This window comes from Suricata suricatta, chromosome 17 (assembly GCF_006229205.1).
Source record: "Suricata suricatta isolate VVHF042 chromosome 17, meerkat_22Aug2017_6uvM2_HiC, whole genome shotgun sequence".
Taxonomy (NCBI): domain Eukaryota; kingdom Metazoa; phylum Chordata; class Mammalia; order Carnivora; family Herpestidae; genus Suricata; species Suricata suricatta.
In genome coordinates this window covers 38065617-38083526 of record NC_043716.1, presented here as the reverse complement: position 1 = coordinate 38083526, position 17910 = coordinate 38065617, and the positions used below count along the sequence as shown (strand labels likewise).

At 42.4% G+C, this 17910-nt stretch overlaps 2 protein-coding genes across 3 annotated transcripts in view; one reads left to right on the top strand and one right to left on the bottom strand.

Annotated features, from left to right (window-relative positions):
* Positions 1-228: 228 nt before the first annotated feature.
* LOC115282332 (keratin-associated protein 9-2-like) overlaps positions 229-17910 on the bottom strand; it is a 50857-nt gene continuing 33175 nt past the window's right edge. Inside the window, exon 4 of one of the 2 annotated variants that reach the window (XM_029928305.1) lies at positions 229-337. In XM_029928305.1, the coding sequence (XP_029784165.1) occupies positions 229-337 (109 nt within the window). Of the gene's footprint in view, positions 338-5516; positions 5653-17910 lie in introns of those variants that run through there. The other variant, XM_029928303.1, reaches the window with a different exon arrangement.
* Positions 14859-15470, top strand: LOC115282621 (keratin-associated protein 9-1-like). The gene has a single exon (XM_029928741.1). It carries the CDS (start codon positions 14859-14861, stop codon positions 15468-15470), a length of 612 nt encoding a protein of 203 aa, XP_029784601.1.

Genomic DNA, 17910 nt, shown 5'->3' with positions numbered 1-17910 from the left:
AAGGACTGTAGGTCAAAGAGAAAGAATGCCTACAGCTATCAGAGATTAATGCAAGACTGAAGTTCTTTGCAGCAACATGCATACTGGCAGAGCCTTTTAATCAAGACACTGACTACTAAAGGTGGTGGCAGCATGCTGGAAGCCTGGTAGTAGACTTTGGGGCAGTAATTGGAGAACTGATGATTGAGAGAACGTTGGTCTTTGTCACATAATGATTTAGTATGTGGATCAACAGCATAAAGGTTGGCAGCAGCTGGACACAGAGCAAGGGTGGAAGCAGGTGGTGCTACAGCAGGTAGTGTGGCAGTGGGTTGGGCGGCAGCAGGGCTGGCAGCAGCTGGGCCCACAGTCACGAGGTTGACAGCAGGTAGTCCTCCGGCAGGTGGTTTGACAGCAAATCGGGCAGCAGCAAGGCTGGCAGGTTCTGGATCCACAGTAGCTGGACCCACTCCAGGTCTGTCCACAGCCACTGGACTCACAGCAGCTGAGCTGGCAGCAGGTAGTTCTGCAGCATGTAGGCTGGCAGCAAGGAGAGCAGCACGAGTGGGTCATGGTGTCACAGGGGGAAGGGGGGGCTCCTGTTGTGAGGTGAGGTTCTTAGATTCTGGTGCCTTCTCCTGTTCTGGGGATTTTATACATTGGACCCTGAAGTTTGGACTGATGGGTAAGACTTTCATTGTTGGTATTTACATGGTGTTCCATAGTCCCTGGGGGCTTGTAAAAGAGGAAGTTCCACAAATTTCAGGAGTCTTTAGAAAATAAATGTTTAACGTGTTTCCTATTTGAGAATAACTCATCGAAACATTTTCAGATGAAAGGAAAGTGGTCACATCAGCCATGTCATTCTTGCTTCGATGATCATCAGATCATGTATTCAAGTTCTTGCTGGACTGGGGAGGGTCAGAGCAGTGGTCCCTCCCCAGCTTTGTTTCTTAGGTTGCATGTAGACTGAGAGTTTCTCCCTGGGGTGGGGGAACATGATGCTGATATGTTCACAGGGATGAATTGAATTCATGCCTAAGCCCAAATCTCTTTCCCCACAAAGCCGGAGTCAAGATTCCCACAGGCATATCTGTCTCCTGTAGCACCCTACCTCCCTGTATATCCTAGCTCAACCAAAGGTCCTTGGGTAGAGAATGTCTGACATCGTTGCTTCCATATGACAAGGCAGAACCAAAACAGGTGGGTAGAAGTAGCCACAGTACCTGGGACTAAGCAAGTATCAGTTAATGTACATCCATGTTGACCAGTACTCCTGATTTACCTAAGATTGAAGGTTTTTTGCAGGATGTAGGGCTTCCAGTGGTACAACTAGGGCAGTATGGGCAAACCATACTAACCCTGTTAACTGGCATAGTCAGTGATTTCATGTCGCTGACTACATCTTTACTATGCTGAATTGTTTTAAATTCCTAATTCTGTTGTTTCCTTCATCTCTCCCTCCGTCCCTCCCTCTCATCCTTTGTTTCTTCCTTTTTTCTTTCTTTTTCTGCTGTGTCTGTCTCTTTCTCTTTATTATTTTTTCTTCTTTCCCCCCTTCCTTTGTTCCTTCCTTCCTTCCGTCTTTCCTTCCTTCCTCCTTTTCAATTCCTCTTGCTCTTCCTACTCTGATTTCTCCTTAGTCTTATTTTTCTTTTAGGTATTGTGTCTGTTCACCAGTCTGATGAACAAAATATTGGAGTGACTGGTGAAAATAATAGATTGTCAATGATATCTTGAATATGCCCACCATATGTCATAGATCTAAATGTGTTAGATCTGCATCTCTATGCCTAAGGGCTGCTTTCACGCAGTAGCAGAATGTCATGCTTTCTATGTATGCCACGCTGAGAGAAATGCTTAACCAATGATTCTGGAGAGTGGTTTATAAATACTTCAGCTCCCTCATTGCTATTAGGAGAATCCCAATGTGTGTGTGTGTTACATCATCACTGATGTATTTCTCAGGTTTAAGGTTCACTTGCAAACTGTGACGCTGGCCTTAAAGTGCCCCCTCCTTGTGTCACTTCCCCACATTCCTACCAGTGTGATCTGACCTCCCCAGAGTAGGTTCCTGGAGAAACCAAACTCTGATATTACTTTACCCTTCTCAGTCCCAATTTCCTCATCTCCACAATGGGAAACTTAATATCCATGTTAAACATTTCTTCAAGAATTAAAGATACTCCTGATTTAATGCAATCCCAATCAAAACACCAATGGCATTATTTTTTCACAGAACTAGAATAATCCTAATTTTTATGGAACCACAAAAGATGCCAAATAGCCAAAATTATTTGAAAGAGCAAAGCAAAGCTGGAGGTATTACGATTCAAGACAAAGCTGTAATAATCAAAACAGTATGGGACTGGCACAAAATAGACACACAGATCAGTAAACTAGAGCAGAAAATTAAAAAATAAACCAACAATTATATAGTCAATTAATCTTTGATAAAGGAAGCAAGAATATGCAATGGGAAAAAGACAGTCCCTTTAACAAACGGTGTTGGAAAAACCAGACAGCTATAGGTGAAAAGAATGAAACTAGACCACTTTCTTACACCACACACAAAAATAAATTCTACATGGATTAAAGACCTGAATGTGAAACCTGAAACCATAAAAATTCTGGAAGACAGCACAGGCAGTAATGTCTCTGATACTGATCATAGCAATTTTTTTCTAGATAGGTCTCCTGAAGCCTGGGAAATAAAGCAAAAGTAATCTATCAGAATTACATCAAAATAAAAAGTGTCTGCATAGCCAGGGAAACAATCAACAAAACTAAAAGGCAACCTACTGAATGGAGAAGAATTTGTAACTGACATATCTGAAAAAGGGCAGTATCTGAATTATATAAGGAACTTACACAACTCAACACCTCAAAAAAATAATAACCCAATTAAATAATGAGCAGAAGACATGAACGGACATTTCTCCAAAGAAGACCAATAGATGGCGAACAGACACATGAAAAGATGCTCAACATCACTCATCATCAGGGAAATGCAAATGAAAATTATAATGAGATTTAGCACTTCACACCTGTCAGAATGGCTACAACCATCAACAGAAATACAACAGCTATTTGTGATGATGTGGAGAAAGGGAACTCTCCTGTACTACTGGTGCATCCATTGTGGAAAACAGTATGGAGTTTCCCACCAGTGCAATCCAATAACTGCACTACTGGGTATTTACCCGTAAAATAGAAAAACATGAATTCAAAAGGATACATGCAACCTGTTGTTTATAGCAGCATTATTTACAATAGCCAATATATGGAAGCAGTCCAAGTGTCCATTGATAGACAATGGATAAAGAAGATATGGTATATATCTACAATGGAATATAATTCAGCCATAAAAATGAATGAAACCTTGCCATTTGTAACAACATGGTTGGAATTAGAGAGTATAATGCTAAGTGAAATAAGTCCATCAGAGAAAGACAAACACCATATGATTCATTCATATGTAAAATTTAAGAAAATAAATAAAAGAGCAAAGGAAAAGAAAGACTCTTTAACTAGAGAGAATAAACTAATGGTTACCAGAGGAGACAGGGGTGGAGGAATGGGTGAAATAGGTGATGAGGATTAAGGGGTGCATTTGTGATGAGCATTGGGTAATGTATGGAATTGCTGAATCACTATATTGTACACCTGAAATGAACATGACATCATAGATCAACTATATTGGAATTAAAATTAATACTTAATAAAAGGAATGATTTAAAAATAATTACATGAAGCATTTGGTCAGTACCTAGCAAGTAGTAGGTCATTACCTAGCAAGTAATGACCATGGGTCACTTCAGTTCTTCATCCTGTCACACAGATACCCAGCTCTTAAGAACCAGAGGTAGGCTAGTTTGGCCTTGGCAGTCTCTCCAGAGCATCCCAGACACCTAGGTTCCAACATTGGCATGTCCCCTGGACATGGGCCTTCACAGCTCATCAGAAGTCTCTCCACTACTCCCAGAAAGTGACCCAAAGCCTCCCAGAAAGTGACCCAAATCATCAGCAGGTGATTTGACAGAAAACATAAGTCTCCTATTCTTCTCAGAGCCTGAATCAAGCCTCACATCCCTAGTGCTGAGGCAGCACCATTAGTTCAGGACGAGCAGTGCCAGGCTTTTGTCTATCACAACTATGAATGCCCAACTTGTTTTCTCTTTTTCTTCCTCATATTCTTCTCATCCCCCTGGAATAGGCATCTTTGTTTCCCTCAAATGCTTCATAGTTCCTTCACAAAATAATGGAGGGTGTTTTATTCCCATAGATGGTTCAGAGCTTATGGATTACTTGAAGTCATGCATGCCCATTGCATAGTCTCTCAGTCCCTGATATTGTCCTTCCTTAATTGTCTTGGTAACATTTTGATCACAATAACAAATTGCTTTACAGTTGGGGAGCATAATATGTTTGGCATAAAATTATCTTATACCTTTTCACTCTGCCATTAGGTCCTGAGGCCCAGGAGGTCATATAAGAATGTGAGTTCCACAACCCAAACACAAGTGTGTTCAGATGCATCTGTTGCTCGTGAGGACACCACAGGCTCACCTGGATCTGAAGCAGAGGAGTGCTGAGGGGCTGGACGGCACCCGAGGCAGCAAAAGGATCCTGTGTTCACAAGAGCTCTCAAGGGTAGGTCCCACTCCCTCTACATAAGGCTGCTGATGACTGAACCGTAGGACGCTGATGTCTACAACTTTGTCCCAGACGTCACCTGCATATTCAGGAGAATATTACTTCTGTGGTCAAAGAAGACACTCAAATGAACATAGTGTTGGTGCTCAGTCTGAGGATGTTTTCTAACTTGTCTGGAGATATGAAGGTAAGTGCCCTTTAGCAAGGCAGGAGACACAGTCTGGGACCTGAGTCTGTCCATGTCAGGTATATGACATTCCACTGTGAAATTTCCTCACCTGAAAATGGCGATAATAATTAGTGGAGGACTATATGAGGCGCCAAATAGATGCTGCATGTGATATGAAACCTATGTATAAATCCTTGCATTGGGAATGCCATACAAGGAAACAAACCTATGGGATGCAGAACGGTACAGGATTTATTAAGAAATATAAGTGTAACCTTCTGCATCTAGGAGACCTTCAAAGTGATCATGCAAAGAAAAAGTAAGACACAAGGGCTGTGAGTGCACTGAGAAAGAAAACATAATTTGAAGATTTACAGTAGTTGCAGACATCTATGTATGAATCATAAGGATTTCTTTCTCTGTTACTGATAGGGAAATGGTGAAGATCTTGAATGTGGAGTTAAGGCAGAGATCATGACTCAGTATCAGGATGCATGAAGTTAGCACATGATCCATAAGACAATGGAAGAAGAGAATCAAGGAGAAGTGGTCCACACTTCATCAAACTGATTCACAAGCTTGTAAACAGGCAGATGAATGAGAGAAATTCTGGTGATTACATGATGGCTTCCAGCAATGTTTGGCAGTGACTTTGTTTTCTAAATGGCAAGCCATGTTGTATGGAAATAAATGGTTGTTCTTTGCAAGGCAATCAGCAGCAGGAAGGCTGGCAGCAGCTGGACACACAGCAAGGGTGGCAGCAGGTGGCTCTACAGCAGGTGATTTGACAGTGAGTTGGGCAGCAGCAAGGCTGGCAGCAGCTGGACCCACAACGGGTTTGTCCACAGCTGCTAGACCCACAGCATGTAGGCTGGCTGCAGGTGGTCCTGTAGCAGGTGTTTTGACAGGACGTTGGGTGGCAGCAAGGTTGGCAGCAGCTGGACCCACAGCAGGTTTGTCCACAGCTGCTAGACCCACAGCATGTAGGCTGGCTGCAGGTGGTCCTGTAGCAGGTGTTTTGACAGGACGTTGGGTGGCAGCAAGGCTGGCAGCAGCTGGACCCACAGCTACTGGACCCACAGCATGTGGGCTGGCAGCAGGTGGTCCTGCAGCATGTAGGTTTGGCAGCAAGAGGGGTAGCAAAAGTGGGTCATGGTATCATGGGTGAAGGGTGGGCTCTTCTCAGGAGTGAGTTTCTCAGATTCTGATGTCTCCTTCATCCTGACCAATTTGGATGCCTTTTATTTCTTTCTGTTGTCTCATTGCTGAAGTTAGGACTTCCAACACCATGTTAAACAACAGTGGTGAGAGTGGACATCCCTGTTGTGTTCCTGACCTTGGGAGGAAAGCTCTCAATTTCCCCCCATTGAAGATATTAGTTGTAGGCCTTTCATTTATGGGCTTTTATGATGTTAAGGCATATTTCTTCTATCCCTACTTTCTTGAGGGTTTTTTTTTTAGTCAAGAAAGAATGCTGTATTTTGTCAAATGCTTTTTCTGCATCTACTGAAAAGTTCATATGGTTCTTATCCTTTCTTTTATTGATTGATTTGTGAATATTGAACCAGTCCTGCAGCCCAGTAATAAATCCCACTTGATCAAAGTGAATACTTTTAATGCACTGTTGGATTCAGTTTGCTAGTATTTTGTCGAGAGTTTTTGCATCCAGGTTCATCAGAGATACTGGCCTGTAGTTCCCCTTTATAGTGGGGTCTTTGATTGGTTTCGGAATCAAGGTAATGTTGGCTTCATAATGAGTTTGGAAGCTTTACTTATGTTTTTTGGAACAGTTTGAGAAGAACAGGTATTAACTCTGCTTTAAATATCCTGCTAGCGATTTACCCAAGAGTTACAGAAATGCTGAGGCATAGGAGCACATGTACCCCAATGTTCATAGCAGCAATGTCAACAATAGCCAAAACATGGAAAAAGCCTAAATGTCCATCACCTGATGAGTGGATCAAGAAGATGTGGTATATATACACAATGGAGTACTATATGGCAATGAGGACGAATGAAATAAGGCCATTTGTAGCAAAGTGGATGGACCTCGAGGGTGTCATGCTAAGTGAAATAAGTCAGGCAGAGAAGGACAGATACCATATATTTGCACTCATAGGTCTAACAGGAAATTTTCAGAATGATCTAGCTTCAAGAAAAGCAAGCAGTGAATAGTGCTTAAGAAAAATTGATTCAGTATCTAATGGATATTTGATACCTGTCACAACACAGCATTTTATATACTGTTAAGTGAAACTGCAATACAATCTAAGTTTATTTTGGGAAAAAAATATCTGGTAGAATTTTCCTGGGAAGCCACTGGCCCAGGACTCTTGTTAGGAGAGTTTTGATAACTAATTCAATTTATTTGCTGGTTATGGGCATGTTCAAATTTTCTTCCTGTTTGTGTTTTGATAGTGTGTTAGTTTCTAGGAATTTGTCCATTTCTTTCAGACTGTCCAGTTTGTTGGCATATAGTTTTCCATAGTATTCTTTTATAATTGTATTTCTGTGGTGTTGGTTGTGATCTTTCCTCTTTCATTTGTGATTTTACCTATTTGGGTCCTCTCTCTTTTCTTTTGAGAAGTCTGGGTAGGGCTTTATCAATTTGGCTTATTCGTTCAAAAAACCAGTTTTTAGTTTCATTGGAAAACTGGACAGCGACATGCAGAAGAATAAAACTGGACCACTTTCTTACACCATACACAAAAATAAATTCAAAATGAATTAAAGACCTAAATGTGAGACAGAAAACCATCAAAATCTTAGAGGGGAAAATAGGCAACAATTTCTTTGACTTTGGTCACAGCCACTTCTTACTTGACATGTCTCTGGAGGCAAGGGAAATAAAAGCAAAAATGAGCTGTTGGGATCTCATCAAGATAAAAACTTCTGCACAGTGAAAGAAACAATCAAGAAAACTAAAAGGTAACCGATGGAATGGGAGAGGATATTTGCAAATGACATATCACAATATCCCAAATCTATAAAGAACTTATCAAACTCAACACCTGAAAAACAAATAATCCAGTGAAGAAATGGGCAGAAGACATGAATAAACACTTTTCCAAAGAAGATATCAGATGGCTCACAGACACATGAAAAGATGCTCAACATTACTCATCATCAGGGAAATACAAATCAAAATCACAATGAGATACCATCTCAAACATGACAGAATGGCTGAAATGAACAACTCAGGAAACAACAAATGTTGGGAAGGACACAGAGAAAGGGGACACTTTTGCACTGTTGGTGGGAATGCAAAGAGTGCAGCCCCTCTGGAAAATAGTATAGAGGTTCCTCAAAATATTAAAAATAGAACTACCTTATGGCCCAGCAACTGCACTCCTAGGTATTTACCCAAAGCATACAAAAATGCTGATTCAAAGGGGCACATGCACCCCACTGTTTATAGCAGCAATATCAGCAACAGCCAAATTTTAAGAAACACAACAGATGAACATAGGGGAAGGTAAGGAAAAATAAGTAAAAACAGAGAGGGACACAAACCAAGGGTTGCTGGACGGAAGGTGGGTCGGAGGATCGGGGGATGGGCTAACTGGGTGATGGGTCTTAAGGAGAGGAATTGCTGGGATGAGCACTGGGTGTTATATTGTAAATTACAAATCACTGGTTCTACGCTTGAAACCAATAGCACACGTATGTTAATTGACTTGAACTTAAATAAAAAAATTTAAAAATAATAAAAAATAATGAATATATATCAGAAGACTCAGACAATAGAATTCATAGAACATTTTAATATTTGTAATATTTTCAATAGTCCCCAGCTGCAACAACCCACATATATATCAATGGTAGATAAACAAATACATTGTATCATATTTATTCATTGGAAAATCATAAAGAAACAGAATTGAAGGAAGTGACTGTATAAATCTCACATTCATAATATAAAGTGAAAGCAGCCAATTCTAATTTTCCTTTATAAAAAGGCAAAAACATTTGAAGTGAACTATTAACATATGTAATGTTGTTAGTCAACAGAATGATAATCTCCCTTTGGGTATGATGAGGGATATAATTTGAAGGGGGCAAAGTTAAATTCTATTTGTTAACCTGGTATTAGTAACATGGATGTTCACTTGGTGATATTCGATCATATTTTAAATGATTAATTTTAATGCATTGTAATTTTAAAATGGAAGCAATGAAAAAATTTAAAAATGTTTATTTCTTTATTTTCAGAGAGAGAAAGAGTGTGAGCAGGGGACAGGCAGAGAGACAGAAGGAGAGAGAGAATCCAAAGCAGGCTCCATGCTCAGAGCAGAGCCTGACACAAGGCTCAGTCTCACAACCACATGATCACGACCATGACATCACAACGGAGAGATCACAACCTGAGCCAATATCAAGAGTCAGTCGCTTAACTAACTGAGTCGCCCAGCCACCCCCAGAGCTGGAGTCTTTATAAACCAAATCTCCAGAAGTATTTTCTTAGGGTGGCACACACAGGCAGTACAACATTTTGCTGTGCATGAAAAGAGCTCATAGGCATAGAGATGCAGATCTGGTGAGTTGAAGTTGTCCCAAACACACAAATTTCTGAGAAACATGGCTGGTGTAGTCAAGAGATCTTTGACAATCTATGTTTTTCACCACTCTTTCCAAAATTTTCTTAATTTGATTAATAAGCGGATACATTTTCTGGATGAAACAAGATAAGATGGCGGAGAATTAAGGGGAAGGGGAGGAGGAGGAGTAAGGAGGCAAGGAGAGGGGAAAGAATGAAGGGAGGAGACAGAAAAGAGAAAAGAAAAAATGAAAAGGAAAGAAAAGTTCAAACAAAGGGAAGGAGGAAGGAAAGGATAGGGAAAGCAAGAAGGAAGGACGGATGGAAGGAAGGAAGGGAGGAAGGAAGGAAAAGCAAATGTAAATAAAGGCATAATTAGCTAGGTGAAGGCACTGACTAGACTAGTTAACAAGGTTAGGACTAGAGTCACCAATCTACCCTGGTTTGTCCATACTGACCCAGTTATACCACTGAAAGTCCTACATCCTGTGAAAGCATTCAATCCTAGGTAAATCAGGAGTCCTGGTCAGCAAAGACAGAAATTTACTGATGCTTGCTTAGTCCCAGTGTACTGCTGCTGCTTCTACTTGTTTTGGTTCTGCCTTGCCATATGGAAGAGATGATGCCAGACATCCTGTACCCAAGGGATGTTGGTTGAACTGGGAAAAAAGTTGAGTAGGGTGCTACAGGAGACAGATATGCCTGTGGGAATCTTGAATCAGGATTCTGTGGGGAAACAGACCTGGGCTCAGGTATCTACTAAATTTGTCCCTGTGAACATATCAGTATCATGCCCCTCACCTCAGGGATACTCCCAGTCCACATACAACCTAAGGACCAAAGCTGGGGAAGGACTGCTGCTTTGACCCTGACTAGTGGGAACTAGATCACATGATGCGATGATCATTTAAGTGAGAATGATGCTGCTGTTGTGACCACCTTCCTTTCATCTGAAAATGTTTCTACGAGCTGTTCTCAAATAGGAAACACATTACACATTTATTTTGTAATGATTCCTGTAACATTTAGGAAACAGCTTCCTCGTTTGTAATTCCTCCAGTGACTATGGAAAATAATGTAAACACCAACAAGGAAAGTCCTGCCCATCGGTCCAAACTTTAGGGGTCCTGTGCATAGATGCTCCAGGAGAGGGCACTGGAATCTAAGAATATCATCTCTGAAAAGGACCGGCCCACCCACAGCCCCCCTGACACCATGACCCACTCATGCTGCTCCTCTGCCAACTTACTTGCTGCCAGACCACCTGCTGTGGATCCAAGTGCTGCCAGCCCAGTTGCTTTGGGTCCAGCAGCTGTAAACAAATCTGTAGTGGGTCCATCCTCTGCCAGTCTTGCTGCCACCCAACTCATTGTCACACCACCTGCTTCCCGGCCAGCTGCTGTGGCTCCAGCTGCTGTGGACAAAACTGCTGTGGCTCCAGCTTCTGCCAGCCCACTTTCTGTACACCCGTGTACTGCATGAGAACCTGCTACCACCCCACCTGCTGCTGCCTGCCTGGGTGCCTAGCCCAGGCTGTGGATCCAGCTGCTGCCAGCCTTCCTGCTGCTGATTGCCTCACCAAGAACCACCATCTGCACACAACACTGACCTTCCAATTGGCTAAAAAAAAGTCACTTGCAAACATTATTGAAAGTCAGCATGCAATTGCCAATATCTCTGTTATTGATCTTTTTTTTTTTTTACAAGCTTGTGAATCAGCTTGATGAAGTGTGGACCACTTATCCCTGATTCTCTTCTTCCTTTCTCTTTAGGGTCATGTGCCTGATAGTCATGATCTCTGCTTTGGCTCCATAGTCAAGACCTTCATCCTGTCCCTCTAAGTGCCTAAGAGAATCAAATCCTCATGATTGACATACAAGTTTTTGCACATATGGAAAGTCCACACTAATATGTTTTCTTTTTCAGTGTACTCATGGTTCTCATGTCCTGCTTTCTTCCAGTCATTATCCCTTTGAATGTCTCCCTAGACCCAGGGAGTCTCACCTATATTTCTTAATAAATCCTATAATATTCAGTGTCTCATATCGTCTTCATATTTTAAACATTTATTTAGTTTGAGAGAGAGTCAGAGAGAGAGAGGAAGAGAGAATCACAAACAATCTCCACAATAAGCATGCCCAACATTGGGATTGATCCCATGATCATGAGATCATGACCTAAGCCAAAATCAAGAGTCAGATGTTCAAACTATTGAGCCACCAACACGGCCCTTGTCTTTGTTTTTTGTAGTGTTTGCAAATGTAAGTTGGGACCTATATACATAGGTTGCATATCATGTGCAAGGTCCATTTGGAGCCTCATACCTTCCTCTGCAAATTGTTATCTCCATTTTCTGATGAATAAATGTCACAGTGAAATGTCATAAACTGACACAGACAGGCTCAGATACTAAACTGTGTTTCCTGTCCTTGCTGATGCACACTTACATTCACATCTCTAGACAAGTTAGAAAACACCCTGGGACTGAGCACTAGCAAGATATCCATTTGAGTGTCTTTTTTGACCATGGAAATATCATTCTTCTTTATATGCAGGTAACATCTGGGGATAAATTGTAGACATAATCATCCGACAATTTAGCCTTCAGTAGCCACATGTGAAGGCAGTAGGATCAGCCTTTTAGAGCTCTTCTAAACACAGGATCCTTTTGTTCCCTCTGGAGCTGTCTATAACCTCAGTACTCCTCTGCATCAGGTACAGGTGAGCATGTGGTATTGACATGAGAAAGAGACACAGCTGAACACACTTGTGTTTGGCTCATGAAAATCACATTCTTGTACGGCTTCCTGGTCCTCAGGACCTAATGTTAGAGTACAAAGGTATAAGGTAATTTTCTGTCCCAATTTAAGGCAATTTATCATCCCGATCAAAATGTTACCAAGACAAATTAAGGAAGGATGGTGTCAGGGACTGAGGGACTGTGCAAGGTGCATATATGACTTGAATTAATCCATGAGCTCTAAACTATCTACATAAAAAAACAATCTACAGAATTAGGGAAGGGACTTTGAGACTTTTGAGGGAAATACATATACCTATTTCAGGGAGGTGAGGAGAATGTGAGGAAGAAGAAAGAGAAAACAACGTGGGCATTCATAGGAATCATGATGGGTAGAAAGGTGGTACTTCTGGTCCTGAATGAATAATGCTGCCTTGTCACTCAGTGATGAGAGCAGTGATTCAGGCTCTGATAGGAGTTGGAGATTTGGACCCCAGGTCACATCCTGGGAGCAGAGGAATGAACACTGATGAGGCTAATTCCAGGACATATGCCAACACTGGAGATTAGGTATCCTGGATACTTTGGAGAGACTTCCAAGGCCAAACTTGACTCTGATGGTTCTGAAGAGCTTGAAGTTTGCATAGTGAAATGAAAAACTGACACGGCCTAGGTTTCCCATTATTTGCTGGATGGTGGCTAAACACTTCATGAAAATTATCTTTAATACTTTGAAGAATTTTCAGAGTAGGTATTAAGGTTCACATTGTAGTGGTGAGGAAATGGTTCTGAACAGGGTAAAGTCATGTCAGAAACTGGTTTCTTCCATGAGCTCCACTGAAGAAAGAAAGAGTCCAGGAATGTGGTTTCTTTGGGGGAGGTGACATCACACTGGTCAGAGTGGAGGGGACTGCCACAGGGAACAGGCACTTTTAGGCCAGCATCGCAGTTTGCAACTAAAGCTTTAAGCTGAATGCTATCTCAGAAATGATGTAACACACACACACACATTGAGATTCTCCTATTTCAGCAGCGAGGGAGCTGGAGTCTTTATAAACTAACTCTCCAGAGGCAAGGGTTGAGTGTTGTCTCTCGGTGAGGCATGCTCGGGTAGCTTGACATTCCACTGTGCATGAAAGCAGCACTTAGGCACAGAGATGAAGATCTGGTAGGGAGAAATTGTCCCAAACACACTAATATCCAAGATATAGAGCTGGTGTATTCAAGTCATCCTTGGCAATCTATGGTTTTCATTATTCATTACTCTGTTTTGTTAATTGGATTGGTGGATGGACAAAGTAATTGGAAGAAACAGAAGATCTTGGAAGATGGAGGTGGAGGAATGAAAAGAAGTAGAGAGAAAAGGAGAAACGATGGAAGAAGAAAGGATAGAGGGATGCGGGGAGGGAGGAAGAGAGGGAGGGAGTAAACCAGAGAGGAATGAGAGAGAAAGAAAGAAAATGAAGAAGGAAGGGAAGGAAGGAAAGAAAGAAGAAACAATGAAAGGAAGGGATGGACAGGATGCAGGGAGGAAGGGAGAAAGGCAGAAAAAGAAAGATAGCCTGACAGAAAAAACAAAGAGCAACCATAAATAAGGATGCTATCAGCTACGTGAAGACACTGACTAGGCTAGCTAAAAAAATAGGGAAAAGAGTCACCAACTCACTTGGTTTGCCATACTACCCCAGTTACACACCTGAAAGGCTTACATCCTGTGAAAGCATTGAATCGAAGGTAAATCAGGAGTACTGGTTGACAAGGATGTACACTGACTGATGCTTGCTTAGCCACAGTGTACTGCTGCTGTTCCTACCCACCTGCTTTTGGTTCTGCCTTGCCATATGGAAGAGGTGACAGCAGGCATGGGCTACGCAAGGGCCTTTAATTGAACTGAGATATGCGGGTGGGGAAGGCTGCCACAAAAGACAGACATGTAGAAAGTGCCTCTATGAACATTGGGGTACATGTGCTCCTATGCATCAGCATTTCTGTATCCTTTGGGTACTCATAGGTCTAACAGGAGAAACCTAACAGAGGACCATAGGGAGGGGAAGGGGGAAAGAGAGTTGGGGAGAGAGAGGGACACAAATCATGAGAGACTATTGAATACTGAAAACGAACCAAGGGCTGAAGGGAGAGGGAGGGGGGAAAGGGGGTTATGGTCATGGAGGGGGGCACTTGTGGGGAGAAGCACTGGGTGTTATGTACGGAAACCAATTTGACAATAAACCATCATTTAAAAAAAAGATATGCCTGTGGCAGTCTTGAATCAGGCTTCCATGGGGAAACAGACCTGGGCTCAGGCCATCTACTAAATTTCTCCCTGTGAACAGATCAGCATCATGCCTCTCAACTCAGAGATAATCCCAATCCACATACAATCTAAGGACAAAGACTGGGGAGTGAACACTGCTCTGACCCTACCCACCCAGCAGAACTTGGTCACATGATGGATGCAGTGATCACTGAAGCAAGAACGATGCTGCTGATGTGACCCACCTTCCTTTCATTTAAAACTGTTCCTGTGAGTTATCCTCAAATAGGAAACCATTAATCACCTATTTTGTAATGATTCCTGTAACATTTAGCAAACAGCTTCCTTATTTGTAATTCCCCCAGAGACTATGGAAAACAATGTAAACATCAACAAGGAAAGTCTTGCCCATTGGTCTAAACTTCAGGGGTCTGGCGCATAAAAGCCCCAGATCAGGAGGAGGCACCAGAATCTGAGAACCTCACCTCTGAACAGGACCTGCCCACGCTCCACCCCTGACACCATGACCCAGTTGTGCTGCTCCCCTTGCTGCCAGCCTACGTGCTGCTGCAGGACCACCTGCTGCCGGACCACCTGCTGCCAGCCCACATGCTGTGGGTCTAGCGGCTGTGGGTCCAGCTGCTGCCAGCCTTGCTGCCGCCCAACTTGCTGTGAGACCACGTGCTGCAGGACCACCTGCTGCCAGCCCAGCTCCTGTGGGTCTAGCTGCTGCCAGCCCAGCTGCTGCGGGTCTAGTGGCTGTGGACAAAACTGCTGTGGGTCTAGTGGCTGTGGGTCCAGCTGCTGCCAGCCCTGCTGTTGTGGGTCCAGTGGCTATGGACAAAACTGCTGTGGGTCCAGCTGCTGCCAGCCTTGCTGCCGCCCAACGTGCTGTCACACCACCTGCTGCAGGACCACCTGCTGCCAGCCCAGCTGCTGTGGGTCCAGCGGCTGTGGACAAAACTGCTGTGGGTCTAGTGGCTGTGGGTCCAGCTGCTGCCAGCCCTGCTGCTGCCCAACTTGCTGTCACACCACCTGCTGCAGAACCACCTGCTGTAAGCCCAGCTGCTGTGGGTCCAGTTGCTGCCAGCCCTTCTGCTGTGGGTCTAGCTGCTGCCATCCTTCCTGCTGCTGACTGCCTTGCCAAGAACCACCTTCTGATTTGGAAAACAGTGACTGTGGAATGTTGTGAAAGCCAGCCCCCAATCCCCAACATCTTCACCTATCCTGATACCAAGTTAGGAACTCTGTTTGGTCTCCATAGTCAAGAACTTGATCCTGTCCCTCTAAGGACCTCAGAGAAACAACTCCTCATGAATGACATAAAACTCTTTCAAAGTACTGAAAGTCCACGCAAGTATGTTTTCTATCTCAGTTTACTCATGAACTTGTATGCCTCTTTCTGTCTGTCATGATCCCTTTGAATGTCTCCCTAGACCCAGGGACTCTCACCTGGTATGCCTCTTAATAAATACTATATCATTTGGAATCCCATATTGTCTTTTTTTCTTTATTCTATTATTATTATTATTATTATTATTATTATTATTATTCTGTTATTTTTAAATGTAGATTGTTTTCAAACTGGCTTACATACAACACCCAGTGCTCATCCCAACAAGTGCCCTCCTCAATGACCATCACTCATGTTCCCCTCCCCCTATACCCTGCCCCATACACCCTCCGTTTGTTCTCTGTATTTAAGAGACTCTGGTGGTTTGCATCACTCCCTCTCTGTTTGTAACTATTTTCCCCAACCCTTCCCCCATAGTCTTCTTTAAGTTTCTCAAGATCTACATATGAGTGAAAACATAGGACATCTGTCCTTCTAGGACTGACTTATTTCTCTCAGCAAAATACCTTCCAGTTGCATCCACATTGCTACAAATGGCATGATTTCATTCTTCCTCATTGCCAAGTAGTATTCCATTGTATATACAAACCACATCTTCTTTGTCCAATCAGCAGTTGATGAACATTTAGGCTCTTTCAATAAATTGGCTATTGTTGAAAGCGCTGCTATACACATTGGGTTACATGTGCCCTTATGCATCAGCACTCCAGTATCCCTTGGGTAAATTCCTAGAAGTGCTTTTACTGGGCTATAGGGTAGTTCTATTTTTGATTTTTGTTGGAGTGTCCACAATGTTTTCCAGAGCGGTGGTCCCAGTTTTCATTCCCACTAACAGTGGAAGAGGGTTCCCATTTCTCTACATCCTCATGAGCTCTGCAGTCTCCTGATTTGTTCATTTTAGCCACACTAACCAGTGTGAGGTGGTATCTCAGTGTGGCTCTGATTTGCATTGCCCTGATGATAGGTCTTTTCATGCGTCTGTTGGCCATTAGGATGTCTTCTTTGGAAAAGTGTCTATTCGTGTCTTCTGCACTTTTCTTAAAAAAAATACTTAAACTTCATAAAAGCTATATGTGAAAATCCACAGTTAATGTCATTTTTCATGGGGAAAAACTGAGAGCTTCCCCCTGAGATGAGGAACACAACAGGGATGTTCACTCTCAACACTGTTGTTTAACATAGTGTTGGAAGGCCTAGCATCAGCAATCAGACAACAACACGAAATAAAAGGCATCAAACTTGGCAAAGAAGACGTCAAACTTTCACATTTCACAGACATCATGATCCTCTACATGGAAAACCTGCAAGACTCCACCCAAGGACTCCTAGAACAGATACATGAATTAGGCAAATTCACAGGGTACAAAATCAAAGTAGAGAAATTAGTTGCATTTGTATATACCAATAAAGAAGCAACAAAAAGAGAAATCAAGAAACTGATCCCACTTACAACTGCACCAAGAACCATAAAATACCTAGGAATACATTCCATGCCCATGGATTAGAAGGAAAAATACTGTTAAAATGTCAATACTACCCAAAGGAATCTACATATTCAAGGCAATCCCAATCAAAAGTGTACCACTATTCTTTTCAAAGCTAGAACAACCAGTTCTAAAATTTGTATGGAACTACGAAAGACCCCAAAGAGCCAGTGTAATATTGAAAAAGAAAAACAAAGTAGGAGGCATCATAGTTCCACACTACAAAGCTGTAATCATCAAGACAGTATGGTATTGGCACAAAGAGATACATCGACCAATGGAATAGAATAGGGAACCCAGATTTGGACCCACAAATTATGGCCAACTAATCTTTGACAAAGCAGGAAAGACCATCCAAAGGAGAAAAAGATATTGTCTTTAGCAAATGGTGTTGGGAGAACTGGACAGTAACATGCAGAAGAATGAAACGAGACTATTTTCTTACAGAATACACAAAAATAAACTCAAAATGAAAGACCTCAAGGTGAGACAGGAAACCCTCAAATCCGTAGAGGAGAAAGCAGGCAACAGCCTCTTTGACTTCTGTCGCAGCAGTTTCTTACTCGACATATCTCCAAAGGCAGGGGAATTAAAATGAATAATCCAGTGAAGAAATGGGCAGAAGACCTGAATAGACACTTCCCCAAAGAGGACATCCAGATGGCCAACAGGCACATGAAACGATACTCAGCGTCACTCATCATCAGGGAAATACAAATCAAAACCACACTGAGATA

Excerpts from the sequence above, each read along its gene's own strand:
- LOC115282621 (XM_029928741.1), top strand. The coding sequence starts at position 14,859 with ATGACCCAGTTGTGCTGCTCCCCTTGCTGCCAGCCTACGTGCTGCTGC.